At 37.6% G+C, this 19,171-nt stretch overlaps 1 protein-coding gene across 1 annotated transcript; it reads left to right on the forward strand.

Moving 5' to 3' along the window:
• The first annotated feature begins 12,265 nt into the window (after positions 1 to 12,265).
• On the forward strand, positions 12,266 to 17,730 carry LOC149848559 (GDSL esterase/lipase At5g03610-like). Its single transcript, XM_089996127.1, has 5 exons — positions 12,266 to 12,360; positions 13,177 to 13,368; positions 14,039 to 14,310; positions 16,606 to 16,912; positions 17,348 to 17,730. The coding sequence occupies exons 1-5, from the start codon at positions 12,315 to 12,317 to the stop codon at positions 17,575 to 17,577; spliced, it is 1,047 nt and encodes a 348-aa protein (XP_089852253.1). The 5' UTR covers positions 12,266 to 12,314; the 3' UTR covers positions 17,578 to 17,730.
• Positions 17,731 to 19,171: the final 1,441 nt, after the last annotated feature.

Genomic DNA, 19,171 nt, shown 5'->3' on the forward strand with positions numbered 1-19,171 from the left:
CGACAGTGACAATCAAACCAACACTTCTTTCCATGCGTCAATCTAAAAGATTTTGTATCCTCCATGTAGTACGGACATGCCAACCTCCCATGTGTGCTCTAACCAGATAACATACCATATATAGAGAAGTCACTAATTGTCCATAGAACAACAACCTTCATATTAAAGTTTTATTTTTTGTGGGCATCGTACGTGAGAACATCGTCATCCCACAGTATTTCCAGTTCATCAATCAATGACCTCAAATATACATCAAGATTTTGGCTCGGAGACGTCGGCCTAGGCATCAATAAAGACAAGAAAAGATTTTGACGCTTCATACACAAGCTTGGAGGAAGGTTGTATGGGGGTGACAAATACCAACCAACACTAGTATGAGGTTGATCTACCCCCAAATAGATTAAATCCATCTGTACATAAATCGAGTCTAGCATTTCTCACTTATACTGCGAAGGTTTGATGAGTACGATCAAAGTGCTTTCAAGCTTCTATGTCAACAAGATGCATGATCTTGTCTTTATCATGTCAAACTTTATTTGCATGTTATCTCATGTGTTTAGCTGTTCTCGAAGACATATACAATTGTTGCAATCTAGAAGTGAGAGGAAAGTAGCGAAGTGACTTGTATGACACTTCTTTTGACTTTGTGCTAGCATTGCCCCTTGTCTTTGGCTTGAACCGAGGATGCTCACATGACGGACATGATCTGCTATTTTCTTGATCTTTGAAATACAACATGCAGTGATTTGGACAAAAATCTATCTTTTGATACCCCATACCTAGAGTGTTGACCATAACCTTTACACGGTAGAAATTTTGTAACAATTTCTCATCTTTGAGTAACATACTCTTCACAATAGAGCACAGACAGTCAAAACATGATTGACTCAAGTTATACTCTTACTTCAAATTCAGTAGTTGAAGAACTGCAGACAAGATAGACTGACTCTCACAACCATTCCACAGTAGCTCATCAGCATCTCTAAGTAAGTCATAAAATCTACTAGCAGAATCGTTTGTTGCTTCTTCCTCTACCCCAGATGGTACATCACTAGGACCCATAGCAGAACTAAGTTCTGGTCCTGTGGCATCAAATATCAAATCCACATATGGATTATTGTGCAAAAAATCCACCCGTGTATCAAAATTGTTCCAAAATTCTTCACCATGAAGTGTCCAATTCCCATAACTACTGACAAAACCCTTCATGTATAGGTGATGTCTAATGCCATGAGGTTTTATAAATCGATTATTCTTACACATCGTGCAGGGGAAGCTGATCCGACCAGAGGAATCCACTGTAGTGACACTTGTCATTGCAAATTCAATAAAACTATCAACATCATCCATATATTTAAGTGACACCTCATTATCAACTATCCTACAGTACATCCATTCATGGTTTGCAGCCATTTTGTCCTATGATGTTGCAGATATTATCTTAACCAGTTAAAAGAGAATCATAATAATGCTATGATGAAGAAAATATTTAATTCTTCATGCATTGATGGTGGATGTAATGATTTGATATATATATATATATATATATATATATATATATATATATATATATATATATATATATATATATATATATATATATATATATATATGAAGTCATTCACCTCCAAGAAAACTACTATCAAGCAAAAGTAGTTTTCCACACATTCAGATGAAATTACAAAGTAGGTTCCATTTTTCCAAGTTAATGAGAATAAAATGACTGATTTCTTCTTGTTGGTTTGCTATAATTTGCATATTGTAGGTCATAAAGTCTTTATTTTGCTTGTTGCCTGTGTTGAGTTGGTTGACACTTTGTTGTGGTTTACAAATCTGTTAGAAATTCTTGTTTGGTGATTGTTGGTGAACAATTTTTTTGTTTCAGTTAATGCATAAATTGTCTTCTCCTCTATACCACAAACATGCTTAACATAAAATGTTATTCCATGAACTATTATGCATGCATTGGTAATTCAATATTTTCGTGTATAACACCATCACATCATATTTACACACATCACAAAGATATTTTAAAAAATAAAATCACATTCACAAACACGATACATTCATTTTAAGCATATTTTCATGATACAATTTCACATGAAATGCATAATCAAATTGAAAATAACTTCATGCAAGTATGGATTGTAACGCCCCAACTTTGTATAGTAAAATTTTGGATAAATTTTTTTTTTGAAATAGTGAAAGTGTGAAAACAAGAGTTGGGTGCATTACAGGGTAAAACATAGAAGTACTAAAAGCATATGATTCATTAATTAAAGCATTAATGTCATTAATTATATCTCATAACAGAAATGTAAATCTACTAATCAGAGTTCAAACATAAAATACTAAAATAAATGAGATCTCTTGGCTATGTCCATAACGACACCCCAATACTTCGATTTAGTTGCTATCTATAAAACATTTAAAGCAGAAGGGTCAGACTTCTCTATCTGTGTAAGAAGTATTATATTCATATGTGTGCTCAGTGTCCTGTGTACAAATATGTGCAACATTTATAGATTTACAATTGTAAAGTTTCATGCAATATAGCTTGCTAAGAAGGAAATTTCTACTGAGATAAGCATGCTTTCTACTTTGCTATGAAAACATAAAAAATACCAGATGTGTATTCATTCTTACACGCACTGTGTTTCTAACATTTATAAGATCCAATGCAAGGAATTCAACATTTACTCAGAATTAATTTGGAAAAAAATGTAAACTTTTTATGTTTATCTTTCAATTATCCTGTGGGTATCCATAGGCATACAACATCGTATCAGACCAATACCATATGGGGGTCTATTATTTAATAACCCGTATGACTAGCCGTACGAATATCCAAAGGGGATGGTCTGTGACCGAGAGAGTACTCTCCAGTGGCTAGAACAAGAATTAGGATATGCACCCTGTGGCACTTCTGCAGAAGACTTGGATCTACCACCTAAGACGCACTAGTAGTCCTGACCCCCTAACTTTGTGGACTGGGGACTGGGTGCGATGCCTAGCTCTCACGAAACTCGAATGTTCACGAAGCTTATACCACCTACCCTTTTCAAGGTAGACCATGGGTCTGAAAACATACACCGTCTTTTAGGTGTACCCAGAGCTCGGAGAATCTGGTAATATACACCATCTTTCAGGTATACCCAAAATCCCGAAGGTTTTATATTTATGTTTTTATTTAACATTTTCTTTATAACCATGTGCAAGCTATTGCACCACGAGGGGTCTGGTCACATATACCCTCTTTTAGGTATACCCAGAGCCTCACGAACCTCATGTTTATGAATGCATTTTGATTTCTCAATTATTTTCCTGTGTGAGTCATCGCACCACAAGGGATTCTCAAAATCTCGAACCCGACTTGGGGTTTACACACATAGTATGCATTTTTGAGCTAGGATGCCATAAGCACCATCAATGTAGCATTTCTCAAAACATGGCTCGACTCGGAGCCCATATTTTTAAATATTTGTTCTCGAGTTATGGCGTACGCGTTTATACCCACTAATTTTGCCATCCATGTGGCAAATTGACTCGATCCCTTACCATATATATATATATATATATATATATATATATATATATATATATATATATATATATATATATATATATATATATATATATATCTTGAAAGGCTCCCACATGGTTTGGTGAAGCCGTAGGCACTTCCCCAGTTCAATGGGCTCTTAACTCGACGTGGCCCCAAATTTGCCACCACACGTGTACGCAACCTGCAACAAGTGACCTCCTAGTCGCCCCTGTTTTAGGTGGAGCTGGACCACTTTGTTAGGTTCATACTCTCACGCATGTGAGGCTCCCATAACCGCGCTGAGAGGAGTCGAGCTTTGCTGGCTGCACTGCCCCCCAGGCTGTTTGGCATCCTCACGTAGTCTTTCTTGGCCACAACAGACCCTTATTGGTCTGCTGCCATGTTCCAGTTACACTACAAGAAAATACGTTGTTAGCGACAGACTGTAGCGACAAAATATTTCAGTTGCTAGTTAGCGACGGATTAACGAGCGACAAACATCCGTCGCTATAATTAATGAAACATACGAAAATAGCGACAAAATATAGTCTGTCTCCCAGTCCATCGCTACTTAGCGTCGGATTTTGCGACATACTATTTTGTCGTTACAGTCGCACCATTTGCCGACGACTCTTGCGACAAACTCTAGTCCGTCGCTAATTAGCGACGGACTTGGCGACGAAATATAGTCCGTCGCTCGTTTCATAAATTTGATTTACGTGGGCTTAGCGACGGATTAATTCTGTCGCTAAGTTTCGAATAACCCTAATCCCAGACAACTTTTCCTTTTCTTCTTTCGCTGCTCCCGTTGTTCGCCGCTCGCCGGTCCCACTCCCGCTGTTTGCCAGTCCCACCGTCCGCAGACAGGTAAAGGACGCCCCCCCCCCCCTGCGTTTTCCGGCAGGGGGTTAACCCCCTGCCGTTTCTGGCAAGGGGGGGCCTGCGTTTCCGGTAGGGGTTAAACCCCCTACCAGAACAGCAGGGGGTTAACCCCCTACCTTTCCGGCAGGGGGTTAACTCCTTGCCAGAACAGGCAGGGGGTCGACCCTCTGCCTGCTCAGGCAGGGGGGCGACCCCCTGCTGTTCCGGCAGGGGGTCGACTCACTAGCGGAAAGGCTGGGGGTCGACCCCCTGCCCGAACAGGGGGTCAGTTAACCCCCTATGTTCCGTAAGGGGGTCGACCCCCTGCCGGAACAGCAGCGGAGTCAACCCCTTGCCGGAACAACCTTTTTTTTTCGTGGTGACTTCATTTTAAAACAGTGTTTTTTTTTGCAAATTTTTCAACGGAACCAGTTTGTGCTCAACCACCTATGGTAAGTAAGTGTAAAAAACAATGCAAATCAGGTAAATACCCGTGGTGAGTAAGTGATGCAAGCGTATCACATGTTATTTAATTTATTAGATGTAACACTTTATTGTTCACACACTCACTTAGTTGTTGATATTTAGGTTTGTTGGAGTTCGGAGATCATGCTGAGCATGATTTTAATGTATGAATATTGAAGTGTTCTTATTTTTGGAGTACAAAGTCCATGCTAGGCATGGTAGTAGTTAGTGAGATATTAAAGTGTGTTTGCTGCAGGTACATGTTTGCCATTTGTTTGATATGAATGATTACGATGTATTGCAATGTTTGATGTAATTGTATCCATGCTTGCATGTAGTTACTTTCAATTTGATTATGACTTCCATGTGAACCTGTATATTGAAAGCATGTTTCAAATGATTGTATCGTGTCATTAATAGTTTGCATATGAAAATATTAAGTTATCAATGCATGTATCAAAATTCTTGTTATTTTATGACATCATATATTGCATGATAAATTTGATATTTTCTTTATCGTAGCATTCTGATTGTTCTCTTTTGATTCGTTAGGCTATTATTCGTAACATCATAAGAAAATGACTGCAAACCGTGAATAGATGTACCGTAGGATAGTGGACAATGAGTTATTGCATAAATATATGGATGGTGTTGACAGTTTTATTGAATTTGCAATAGGAAGTGTCAGTACAGTGGATCCCACAGGTCAGATTAGGTGTCCCTGCAAGATTTGTAAGAATAATCGATTTGTAGAACCTTATAGCGTTAGACATCACCTATACAGGAAGGGTTTTGTGAGTGATTATCAGAACTGGACGTTTCATGGAAAAGAATTTAGAAACAATTTTGATGCACGGGTGAATGTAGTGCACGATAATCCATATACGGATTTGATATTTGATGCCGCAGGAATAGAACTGGGTTCTGCTATGAGTTCTAGTGATGTAAGAACTACCGTAGATGAAGAATCACCAAACGATGCAGCTAGTAGATTTTATGATTTACTTAGAGATGCTGATGAGCCACTTTGGAACGGTTGCGAGAGTCACACTATCTTGTCTGCAGTTCTTCAACTAATGAATTTGAAGTACGAGTATAATTTGAGTCAATCATGTTTTGACCGTTTGTGCATGATTGTGAAGAGTATGTTGCCCAAAGATGAGAAATTGCCACAAAATTTCTATCGTGCGAAAGTTATGGTCAACGCTTTAGGTATGGGTTACAAAAAGATTGATGCTTTTCCAAATCACTGCATGTTGTATTTCAAGGAGCAAGAAAACAACATATCATGCCCGTCATGTGGGCATCCTCGGTTTAAGCCAAAGACAAGAGGCAATGGTAGCACGAGATCAAATGAAGTTTCATACAAGTCGCTCCGCTACTTTCCTATCACTCCTAGATTGCAACGATTGTATATGTCTTCAAAGACAGCTAAACACATGAGATGACATGCAAATAAAGTTTGACACGATGAAAACAAGATCACGCATTATGTTGACGCTGAAGCTTGTAAGCACTTTGATTAAAAATTTTATTTGAATGTATTGCAATACTTGATACGAATGCATTGTAATACTTGATGTTAATGATTTGAATGTATTGTAATACTTGATGTGAATGAATGAGTTGTATTGCAACACTTGATGTGAATGATTAAAAATTTTATTTGAATGTATTGTAATACTTGATACGAATTATTTGAATGCATTGTAATACTTGATGTGAATGATTTTAATTATTTGAATGTATTGTAATACTTGATACGAATGATTCGAATGCATTGCAATACTTGATGTGAATGATTTAAATTATTTGAATGTATTGTAATTTGTGCAACGAATGATTTGAATTATTGTAATACTTGATGTGAATGATTTGAATTATTTGAATGCATTGTAATACTTGATGTGAATGATTTGAATGCATTGCAATGCTTGATGTGAATGACTTGAATGCATTGCAGTACCTGATATGAATGATTTGAATGTATTGTAATACTTGTTGCGAATCATTTGAATGTATTGCAATACTTGATGCGAATGATTTGAATTATTGTAATACTTGATGTGAATGACTTGAATGTATTGTAATACTTGATATGAATTATTTGAATATATTGTATGACATATGTTATTTGTTAGAATATGGTTCATGGAGGTTACAGTGGTCGTTCATCCAGTAGTAGCCAGGCCCAACCTTCATATTCACGGGCTCCTGTGATAGGTATATCATTTAACTAATTGGATGTTTGATTAGTTCAAATGCGCATTCTGAGAATTTCTAACATATTTTTTTACAAATGATGTTTCGCCTGTACATGACCCACCTACACCAGTTGATCACACAAGTCATGAGCCAACACAAGAAGCAGGGTCTTCTCAGTCTGGCACAAGAAGACTCATTCGAATAGTGTATATCGATAATCGAGCGTAAGTATTTCATTTTCAATTATTGTATATCTTATAAATATTTTATATTGATATTTACTGTGTAACAATTCATGTGCAGCACCTGGTTTGAGCCACAAGAAGTAGTACGGGAGATTAGGAATTCACTTTTTCAACATCTACCAGGACTGGTTGCTCAATAGAAAGAGTACCCAAAGGAGGTGTTAGACAGATTGTGGCCCTCATTCACGATATACAGTTGTTCCTCATATTTAATGTGTTTCATATTTAATTTATTTAAGTAATGTCTACTAACTTTCTGAAAATATTTATAGGCTTCGAATCACTTCGCAACTACGGTGGAAGAAAATGATGCAAGGAAGGTGTGGCAGAAGGTGGCTGCCAATCGATTTGCAGACATGCTGCAAACTATGAAGACTGCAGCAAAAAAAGCATCTGACGTAGTAGATGATCCATTACTGTGGAAGGGCCATGGTCCTATTACTATCAGGAGAGATTACTGGGATGAAATGTGCGATAAGTGGGCGGGAGATGCATTTAGAAATCGCTCTACGAAGGCTGCACAAAATCGATCGAAGATGCCCGAAGCCCATCTACACACAGGTGGATCTAGGACATTTGGGAGCCACCTGAAGAAAATGGTAACTCATTAATATATAATATTAATTTTATAAGTATTGTTGCAAACTTGTGTACTAAATCTTTTGTTATTTAACTTCGCAGGAAGCAGAAAAAGGAGACAGTGTACCATATAAGGATGTGTTTGTTGAAACACATAAATGGAAGACCACGAGAGTCTTCGTATCAGAGAAGGCGAGAACGACAATGGTATGTATTAATTCTATTAATAATCATTGCAATATATATGCAAGTTATCATAATGTTATCATTAATTATTAATGAATACTTTAAACAGTATTTTGTAGGAGGCATATGAGCAACATATGGTAGAGCGATATGGCGATGACGCTACTCAGCATCCATCATTTGATCCTGCAGCATGGGTGACTGCAGCAGGTGAACCCAAAAAAGGTCGTGTGTTCGGGAGTAATCTGAACACTTCACCAGTTATTGCTTCTTCCAGTTACGGCTCACAGACTTCTTTCGCCAACATAAGCTCCAAGAAGCAGCCTATTCTTTCTGGTGATGATATACACCAGATCATTAAGGACACAATGAATGACTACTTCCATGACACAGTCGCCCCCTTTCTCCGAGACGAGATCAATAATTTTGTGCTGAATAGGGGATCTTTGATTGTAGGTCCCTCTCTGGTATAATCGAATCACATATATAACTTTTTGTCTGCCTTAGAGCACATATGAGCATGATAGAATCACTTATAGAGATTTTTGCCTGCCTTAGAGCACATATGAGCATGCTATAATCACATATAAAGTTTTTTGCCTGCCATAGAGCACATATGAGCATGATAGAATCACATATAAAGTTTTTTTTATTGCCTTAGAACACATATGAGCATGCTATAATCACATATTTAGTTTTTTGACTGCCTGAGAACACATATGAGCAGGTTATAATCACATATTCAGTTTTTTGACTGCCTGAGAACACATATGAGCATGCCAAAATCACATATAAAGTTTTTTTACTGCCTTAGAACATATATCATTCATGATATATTCACATATAAAGTTTTTTGCTTTGCCTGCCTTAGAGCACATATGAGCATGATAGAATCACATATAGAGTTTTTCTCCCTGCCTTAGAACACATATGAGCATGCTATAATCACATATTCAATTTTTTGACTGCCTTAGCACACATATGTGCATGATCGAATCACATATATAGCTTTTTGTCTACCTTAAAGCACATATGAGCATGGTAGAATCACATATAGAGTTTTTCTAGCTGCCTTAGAACTCATCTGAGCATGATATAATCACATATAAATTTTTTTTAATACCTTAAAACACATATAATTCATGATAGAATCATATATAGAGTTTTTTGCTTGCCGTAGAGCACATATGAGCATGATAGAATCACATATAAAGTTTTTTTATTGCCTTAGAATACATATGAGCACATGATAGAATCACATATAGTGTGTAATTTATTTCATTATATTTTGTTTATCAATACTGACTGTTCTTTTCTTGTGTAGGCTGCTAGCGATAATCAGCGTAGCGAAGCTGAAGGGACAGATAAAGGCAATGAAGAAGAAGACGCACAAAATCTTGGCGATAATTAGAGAACTGTGTTGAAGAAGTTCTATTTTTTTTTGTTTCTTAAATGTAATTATTGATAATTAAACTTGTTAATTTTAAGGTGGAACGATGAATTGTTGTAGATTCCTTTTATATGGATTTTTTTGTGTGGTTTGTTTTTTATTTACAGGAAATATAAATTGTACAGGAAATATAAATTGTACCGTTCTCAGTATTTAATTTTCAAATAAAATTTTTTATTTTTTTTTCGTATTTACGACGGAACCATCCGTCGCTATGAATATAAATCTAGCGACGACTTAGTGACAGACGTAAATCCGTCGCCAAGTCGAGGTCGCCGTTTAGTACCCGCGGAATGGTGACAGAATACATCACTCGTTAGTCTGTCGCAATTAGCGACGGACCTGGCGACAAATTTATTCTGTCGCCAGTTAGCGTCGAAAAAATCGCGACGTAAACATACCGTCGCCTCGTCGTCGCTAATCTGTCGCTAAGCCGGTTAGCAACAGATTAGCGATGGAATAGCGACATAATGTGGTCGTCGCTAATCCACTGCTTTGTTGTGGTGTTAGTGGCTTGCGACATAGTCGCAACGCCCGCACCTTGACCACCTTCCCTAGCCGACAGTCGTGCACCCAGCTCGTGCTGGAGCAGCAAGGTAAATCCCCAGCATTCAGTAGGGAACGATAGCAACAGGCTGCTGCCAGCCTACCGTACGCACCATGGCTCCAACCCAATAGAGCCCACAATGCTGCTAGCATAAGTGATGTCTGACGGCTACCATGGAGAATCTCTCCGTGTGTTACCGTGTGATCTGTGTTATAACTCATTGGTTTTGTTCAATTTATTTTAACATTGAATATCCCTTTGTTTTCTTCATGAAGTATGTATTCAACAAGAGCTACAGGTTTATTTGTTTTTTTTTTTAAATACATCTGGATTCAATCATCAACATCTACAATCCCTATAACTTAAATGAACAAAGATGTATATGATTTGTCAAACTAGTTCTACAACACACAACTCATTTCATTGTTCAAACAATTAGCACACCAAAACTCAACAAGCAACATTTTTTTTTACAAGGCATGCACTATGAACGTGTGCCAACCCATCTTTACATGCCCCATTACGGTTCTCATGTATGACACATATTAAACATAACCAAGGGTGTTTAACCATGCTTCAGATGTTATTTCAAACCACAATCTAGTGTGACATTTCTTTCCTTGTTGGCATTATAGCTACCATACTCAAAAGGGCTAACGTTATTTTCCAACATTTCTGAACATACAACAATAATAAAAATCTAATGTTTGCATTGGTATTTCTGTACACTAACGTGCTACATGCATACCAGGCTCACACTAGCATTAAATTTAGTCCTATAGTGGCATGCTATATATGTTTTCATTTCTCTTATCTTTCTTATCCAATTATGAAATAACAACAAATTCAAAATTTATATCAAGTCATACAGCATATTCCCAATGTTAGTTCCAGCCATGACATAGTAAGGCAGCATGAGTAGTAACAGGTTGACAACGTCCAATGGCCAAAACACATACTTCATCAATGACTTAAGACGTATAATACGTGTGGGTATTCGGCTGAGTGGTGGACTTAGAATCCAATAAATTTCTTTGAAGCAAAATACCCATCGTATCTCCGCCATGAACATCATAGTAGTGGTTCACATCCCAGCACTAGACTGCGTGCTTGATCAAAAGAAAATGTCATGGTGGCCTTGCGTCTGCCATGGCAAAATCCATTGGCTAAACTTTTCGTATAACCATCTTGGCAACTAGAAGGTTCATCCCCTAAATGGGTGGGCCTCGGGACCCCAACACCCACACCAACAGATGGTGCAAACACGGTAGATTTGATGCTACAGCAGGGTTGCGTTGTGGGACATCGAACACTTACATACCAAAGTAATACTCCTTACCTCTTTGGAGTCTCGCGATAACACGACTACAACTTTGTTCCTTCGTTGGAGTGACACACCACTTCAATAATGGAGTCCACATGATCGGCAGAGGAGGTCGACACGTCCAGCAACGATGGTCGACCACCACGGTGGAAGGGAAGGATGGCAAAAAACGTTAAGAGAGAGAGAGAGAGAGAGAGAAAGAGAGAGAGAGAGAGAGAAAGAGAGAGAGAGAGAATGTCAATAATGGTTGCACGGTTTTCACTTTGAGTCCCTCCTTTCACTCCTCTTGATTAGGGAAGTTATTAAAGTTTATAACTTCAAATCTCCATCCCCATCCCACGTTTTTGGTGGGTGCACTGATTTTCCAAAATTGCCCTCTCCTCCCTTTAGCACAATCCTCTCCAACTTCCTCCACTAGTTGCTTTATGGGTACCCCTCATCCCCATTTAGTGGGATTCCCCATACTTTTTGAAAAAAGGTGAAAAAGATAGCCAACTCCCACACATTGAGGTTGAAGTTGGGTGTACTCTTTGGTGGGCAAGAGGACCTGGGATTTTTGCACAAATTGAAGTTATATTGTTCCCCCCCAAAAAATTGAAGTTATATTGTTTGCGAAATTCTTTTGAACCAATCATGAACTCTACCGCTGGCAAATGGAGTCAGCGTGCAGTAGATGTCCACTTTGACAACACATACTCGAATTGCTCACATTCCCCTCATAAAAACCAATAGACCACCAACTGTTTCTATTGAGTATTTAATATGTGGAACCAGATCCAGCTCGCTGCTCCTTGGACATTAAGTTGGAAATGTACAACATGCAATAGTTTATCCATTATTCTTTAGCTATATATATTCTTCTCGAGGATGGAGAATTCACATCTCTCTCTCTCTCTCTCTCTGCACGAATGGAGCAGCGTTCTTTCTTACGCATACTTTTGGTGCTTTTCTTAGGTAAAGTTGGACCCTTTTTCTCGATAATCTTTCCTTAGAGGCCGGTTTGTTTATTCCCATGACAGGGAAAGGTCTTCCATGAGAAAGATACATTTCCAGTTCGATCGGTTCCACTCATTCCCTCTCATCTCTCATATTCATACCCCTCTTATGATGTAAGTTGTTTTGATCAAATCTGACCTTATATATGAATTCAGCATGACTGATTTAATAAGAATTTTTTTAATGAAAAAAATTTGTTGTTTAAATCACAAGATTTTATGTTTTGTCAACTGTTGATTTTTGAATCTTCAAAAAATCCTACATATAAGTCAGATTTCAGTAATTTAAATGTCGACCTTCACAAAATAAATAATGTAGATCACATCTATGAAGTCCATTTTTATCAAAACAACTTGCATCAATGAAGTCCCAAGGAAGATAATGAAAATAGAGATGAGATAGGGGATGAGTGGAACCCATTTGATATGTTTCTGGTCTCCTGCCTACTAAACCTTCTCATGAAAATGTTTTGGTGTTGGGGGTGTTCAAGGGATTTACAGATGAAAATAGAAAGGTGGTGGGAAAAACTGAGGCCGACCTTTTCTGGGTTTTTTTTTTTCTCCATGATGCTTGGATGTTCGTTTCCTACCATTATACTTGAATGTTTATTTATGAAAAAGAGAGGAAAAGTTGCTCCGGATTAACAATTTCCCATGAAAATTACATGTGACGAATAGGAAAAAAAATCCCCTCAATGCCATTGACCGAGATTTGGAGCGAGGTAGTAGCATGATTCATCATGTATATCTTGTTTAATTTGTTGATGGATTTTAGGCACCTGCATAGAAGGCCTGAACCAACCGCAGCAGTTAGCAACGAGTCTCTTTGTATTTGGTGACTCAGACGTGGACACAGGGAACATAATGAAGCCCCTAGGCAGTTGTTGGGTGGCTCCCTACGGCACTACCTTTCCCGGAAAACCTGCCGGCAGGTATTCCGATGGCCGTGTTCTCACTGATGTCATTGGTACGTACTTAATTTGCTTCCAACTCAAGGCACGGTGGTCGTGTGGTTTCCGCCTCATAAAAAAAAGAATTTGCTTTCTTCATTTTTCTTGTACTTTTTTGGCTCTTTTAGTTGGGTGACTTTGGTTTAGTTGAAACGAGGGTCCAATCATGTCACAAAGATTCATGGACACGGGGGACACATAAATTTTTAATTAATAAAAAACTATTTTTTTATATTATAATGAAAAAAATGCATTTTATTAAAAATATCAACTTGACAGCTTCATAATGTAAAAAATGCATTTCAAGACCATCCTTAGACTTGTGTAGTAAATTAGGCAAAGCAGTAAAACAAAAAGTTAAAAGTGACATTTTATAAGGATATCAACTGGACAGTTTCAGAATTCGGACAGTGAAAAGGTGGTCTTGAAATGTCTTTTCAGAAAAAATACAGGCAGCTTTTCGAAAATATGGGAAAAGTTGGGTCCCTAGAGAAAATGAAGCTTTATTTTATTAATTTGCAGAAGAATTAGATCTCGGTATAATTCCCATATTCGTTGAACAGATTTTGGGGCTGGATTCTGAAATGCAATACCGCTGTCATTTGGTTGTTCCTTTGATTTATTAGTGACACGAATTGCTTTCATGATCTTCACTATACTCCCTGAAGTTTTGTCATTTTCATACAGCTGCCTATCTAGGAATTCCATCTCCTACTCCTTACAGACTGAGACAACTCGCCGGAAGCCGAATCCGGTACGGTATGAATTTCGCTTATGGTGGAACTGGTGTGTTCAACACGTACTCTGTCCTGCCCAATCTCACGATCCAGATCGATCATTTCGAGCAGCTCATCAAGCAAGGAACGTACCGGCAGCAGCAACTCAGATCGTCAATGGCTCTTGTCTCGTCCGGGGGCAACGATTATGGGACTTTCATTATAAAAAATACCAGCATTGAGGTACAAATTTTGAACCAAGCCACTTAGACTCGGAAACTCAACTCATGACTCGTATCGACTTCGTCTCGTTAAGGGTAAACTTGACTGAAATGGCGAGACTCGGTTTGATCTTGATTTAGCTCCGACCAACGTCCAACCGGCTCGGACAAGTCATTGTCATAGTAGTGATAAAAGTTTTGAATGGCTCTTAATTTCCCTGAGAATTTCAAAATCTAATATTTCTTACATTTTTACCAGCCAAAACAAATAAAATTAAGTTTTAAGAAGTTGAAAAAGCATTTGAAATTAAAATCATGCAGAACTACACAAAAACGGTCTTCCCCTAATATTTTGCCAATAATAACGTGCTGTATTTTCATTTGATAAAAAAAAAATATCATGGTAAATTCAAATTATTGGGATATTATAGATGTTTTTAAAAATATCGCAATTTATGTCACTATGAACAAAGTTTTGCGTTAGAACTTTAATGGACAACACAGGATTTGGATCCGAGATTGATTGGACCCGAAGTCCTGCCAAAGCCACCTGATAAGTTTAACTAGAACTGTAATTGGGTCTAGGTCTGGTTCTGGTCCCATTGGATTGTTGTCATCTTGATTTCCAACCCATGTTCAGTATTTTATAAGTTGATCCCTTCTTACTTTGACTGTGCTTAATAATTAACAAGCAGAGCTCTGTCGGTTAAGAGTGGGCCACATGTCTTCCCATGATTGGATCTAGGGTGTCAATGGGTTGAGTTTGACTTGAAACCGACCCGTACCAAATCCTAGAAGGTCAGGGTTTGGTGATAAAGAAAGAGGTCAGATTAGAATCTGGGTCAGACTCAAAGGGTCCGATAAATATATGGAGCCTGGTATCGTTTGTGAAATTTCATACCAGACCTGGGCCGACCTGAGTTCCACTAAGATATGCAATTTTTCAATGTGAATAAAATAAAAGTATTATTTTGCAGGGTATGAACTGGGTCTGGTTCATGTAATCCTTATAGGACCTAAGTGTGATTTCTCTCATGGTGTGTCTGATTGGACCAAAACCAGACCTGGTACCAGCACCTTAAATCAGATACAGGTTCAGTCCCACCTGAGTTCGAAGCAGATCCAACCTGTTGACACCCCTAACTGGATCTACATTATTGGATATCAACCAATAGGATCCACTGTCTGTAATGTTGGTTCTTGTGGATCCAGCCCTTGATACATCGAGTGTCCAATCCATTTGCTCACCTATGAAGAACCAAGTCAGATCCGGCCCTTACATGAACAGATCTGGACCTACAACAGACATAAAGTCATGTCTGACCCATTCTAGCTTCATATACAGGGATGTCAACAGGTGGGTACCCGAACGCATCAGGGTATACCCAAACCCACCCCTCTAACAAATGGTCACGTTTGGGTTATGCTGGGTCATGAAAATGGAATCCCAAACCTGGACCGGCATAATTTTAGAAATTTACTTTTACTGAAAAATACATATAAAATACTCGGGTCGGATCAGGTAACAGGGAATAAACCAGGTCGTGTTGGGTACTTGACTCATGTATTGCTCGAGTCAGCACTTTTCATACCCATACCCCGGAATTCAGGTTCGTATTGGGTGGGGTACCCGGCTCATGTATTGCTCCAGTCAGGTTCGGGTCAGCAATTTTCATACCCATACACAGGAATTCAGGTTCGAATCGGGTCGGGTACCCGGTACAAACCCAACCCATTGAAAAAAAATCATATTTTTGGTGAAAAAAATATGATCCAAGCGTTGATTCATACATTTTTTATGCTACTGAATACATATATAGTTCAGATTTGGTCAACCTGATGCTATGGAGGTCAGATCAGGTGATATGTCAAAACACAAAGATAAAAGCCAACACCAAAAGAAATTGTGCTTTACACCAACGGGGGGCTCCGCGTGGTTGGTATGAGCTGTCAGTGTACGTCTTCTTGTGGTAGGACGTTTCAGGTTCAAAACTCAGGTGGTATGTTGAATAATAACTGGTGGGGTTCTGCCTTTCAAAAAAAAAAAAATTGTGTTTTGACATATCACCTATCTAATCTCCCCGCTAGGGGGCATGCAGTAATCATCATTATCCCAAAGAATAGGACACTAAAAATTGTCAAAGTGATGTTTATCAGGTTAATGTAGATTATATTGGTGTCTGAAAATATATATTAATTGCGGTAAAATTGAGATGATTTCAAAGTATCTAAGATAGTTTTGACATGGCTGATTGACTCAGATTTTGTGTATATTTTTTGTAATTTTCCTCCATGGGATTAAAAAAAAAAAAAATAGGGATTTGCAGCCTTCAGTAAGTTGGTGGTGAACCAGCTGGCCTTAGAACTAGACCGCCTAAGCTCACTGGGAGTGGGAAAAATAGCCATTATGGGGATGGGAGCAGTGGGCTGCTATCCGCTCACAGCGGCCCTCACCGGATACTCCTCATGCATCGATTCCTTCAACCCAACTGCCATCAATCACAACACCCTGCTGAGCAGAGCCGTCGATGCCATCAACGCTCATCCCGGCCGTTCATCACGCATAGCGATCCTTGATTTTTACGGTGCCATGCTGTCGATACTGGAGGGCCACAACAAGCTTGGTGAGTGACTTCCCTTCTTTGGGTTCCATGTATTGATTTTAGATAATATTTTTTAAATTATTTTATGTTTTTTGGTGTAGTATGATCAATATATATAGTCGGCGATATGAACCAACAAAAGAAAATCATACTAACTAGTACTATATATATATACATATATATATATATATATATATATATATATATATATATATAAACCTAATTAGTAAAAAATATAGAGGATATTAAGAATTCAAGAAAAAAAGGTGCAATCCTTTTAATAAATAATAGAATTTTTATGTACAATATAAAAAAAAAATTAAGGCGACATTTGAAGGCTTCGCCTAGGACCTCAACACTTCTCTTGAGCGGCCCCTGCGCTGTATCCAGATCTTCCATATATATTCTTGATTAGGAGAACTATTAAGCTTTGTAGGGTTATCTATCTATCTGCAGGAGCAAGGTTTGAGAATCCACTGAAGCCTTGCTGCTTGGGACATTCCAGTAATGCCACGGGACTGTTGGCTAGTGACTGTGCAAGCGTGGATCCGAATGGGAAACCACTGTATGATGAGTGTGCTAACCCAAGAACTGCATTCTTCTGGGACAAGGTGCACCCAACAGAGGCTGGGTGGTCTGCAGTTGTCCAGTACCTCCATCCATCTCTCCAACAATTGGTGTCTTGATCAGAAGTAGAATATATGTTGGATTTGGTCCATACTTGGAAAGCAAATTGGCCTCTTGAACTAGAGTGGTGTTGATTAATCTTGAATGTAAGTTATTTTGTAATGTTCAGATAGTCTCGGTACTATGAATAAAGGCTTGCCTCTTATTATGCATTTGAAGACTCTTAGTATTAAGAAAACCAAGAGGTATCCATGGTGACTTTCCTAATTCCAGATGCGACCCTAAGGATGCGTTTGTGTGTCACGGAAAGTGGGCTGTTTTCGCAGAAAATCATCGATGGGCATGCATTTTTGCAGGACTCAAAGTGACAAAACAAAAAAATTCGGAAGAAAACCCTCAACGGGCAACCACACTTATCATGTATTGTCAATTATTTTGTTTAATTATCTTAATTAATCCTTTAGTTCTTCCCACGGTGCCGTTATCATCTATTTGCATAGTTTCTCTAGGTAAAGTTTGCAAATTATACATTTTTTTCAAAAAGTAATAAGATGTAATTTACATATTTGAATTTAAAGCATGAAAGTAATTTTTTATATCAAAAAATACTTTTGTGTTTATAAAATAAAATTATTTCAGTCAGTTGAATACATATAACATTAATATGGCTGACTAACCAAGTGTTAGACGAATCCCACCTGCCTCAAGAGTTTTACCAACAGGAGATGAGCCAATGTCATTGATAGGGTTTTTCTCCCTTGGCCTATCAAAAACAAAAACCAACTGAAAAGTGCTCAAATTAAGCCTCTACTGGATTTAGCCGTAGATGCCACTCCTATTAAATAAAAAAATTGGACTCTCGCTTGTCTCAATAGCTATATTAATCGAAAAAAAAAAGATGTTAACGAATTTTATCTGTAATAAATGCATATATCCTATTTATATATGCCAAAGGGTACTTAGGGCATTTTTGATTGCCTGTCCAAGAGTGGACATGAGAACAAAACACTATAGACAAACGACATGAACTGTATTACGTTCAACATTTGTTTCGACTGGACAAGAAGTTGTGTTCCTTGTATTGGGTGTTTGCTTTTTACATTGTGTGGACAACATAAACACATATGGATAATGAGTCGGATAACTTTTTTTTGGATCGTATGACTGGATTTGTCCCACTATATGAGTGACTGTTTTAACATGTTTATTATGGATTTTAGCCCAAGATATAGATCTCAGATTAGATCTAAAAACCAAATAAATATTTAAATTTTAGGTAATTTAATAAAAAAATAAGAATTGATATTTTTTTATATAAAAATGCTTTAATTAGTGTCATATTGGATCTAATGATGAAAGTTTATCAAAAAATTATGAATTTTAGCCTTGAATATGGATCTTAAATTGGATTCAAATATAAAAAAATGTTTAATTTTTGGGTAAATTAAGAAAAAATAACAATTTATATTTTTTATATATAAATGCAAAAACCATAAATAAATTATAAAATCCTAAAATACAAATAATAAATCATAAATATACCAAAAATCCTAAACTACAAGAAAAATAAACCAAAAAATTAAAGAAATCATAAATAAACAATAAAATTAAATATAAAAAGCCCTAATTCAAACCCTAATCAAATACAAGAAC

This window comes from Nuphar pumila, chromosome 1 (assembly GCF_984573655.1).
Source record: "Nuphar pumila chromosome 1, dmNupPumi1.hap1.1, whole genome shotgun sequence".
Lineage (NCBI taxonomy): Eukaryota > Viridiplantae > Streptophyta > Magnoliopsida > Nymphaeales > Nymphaeaceae > Nuphar > Nuphar pumila.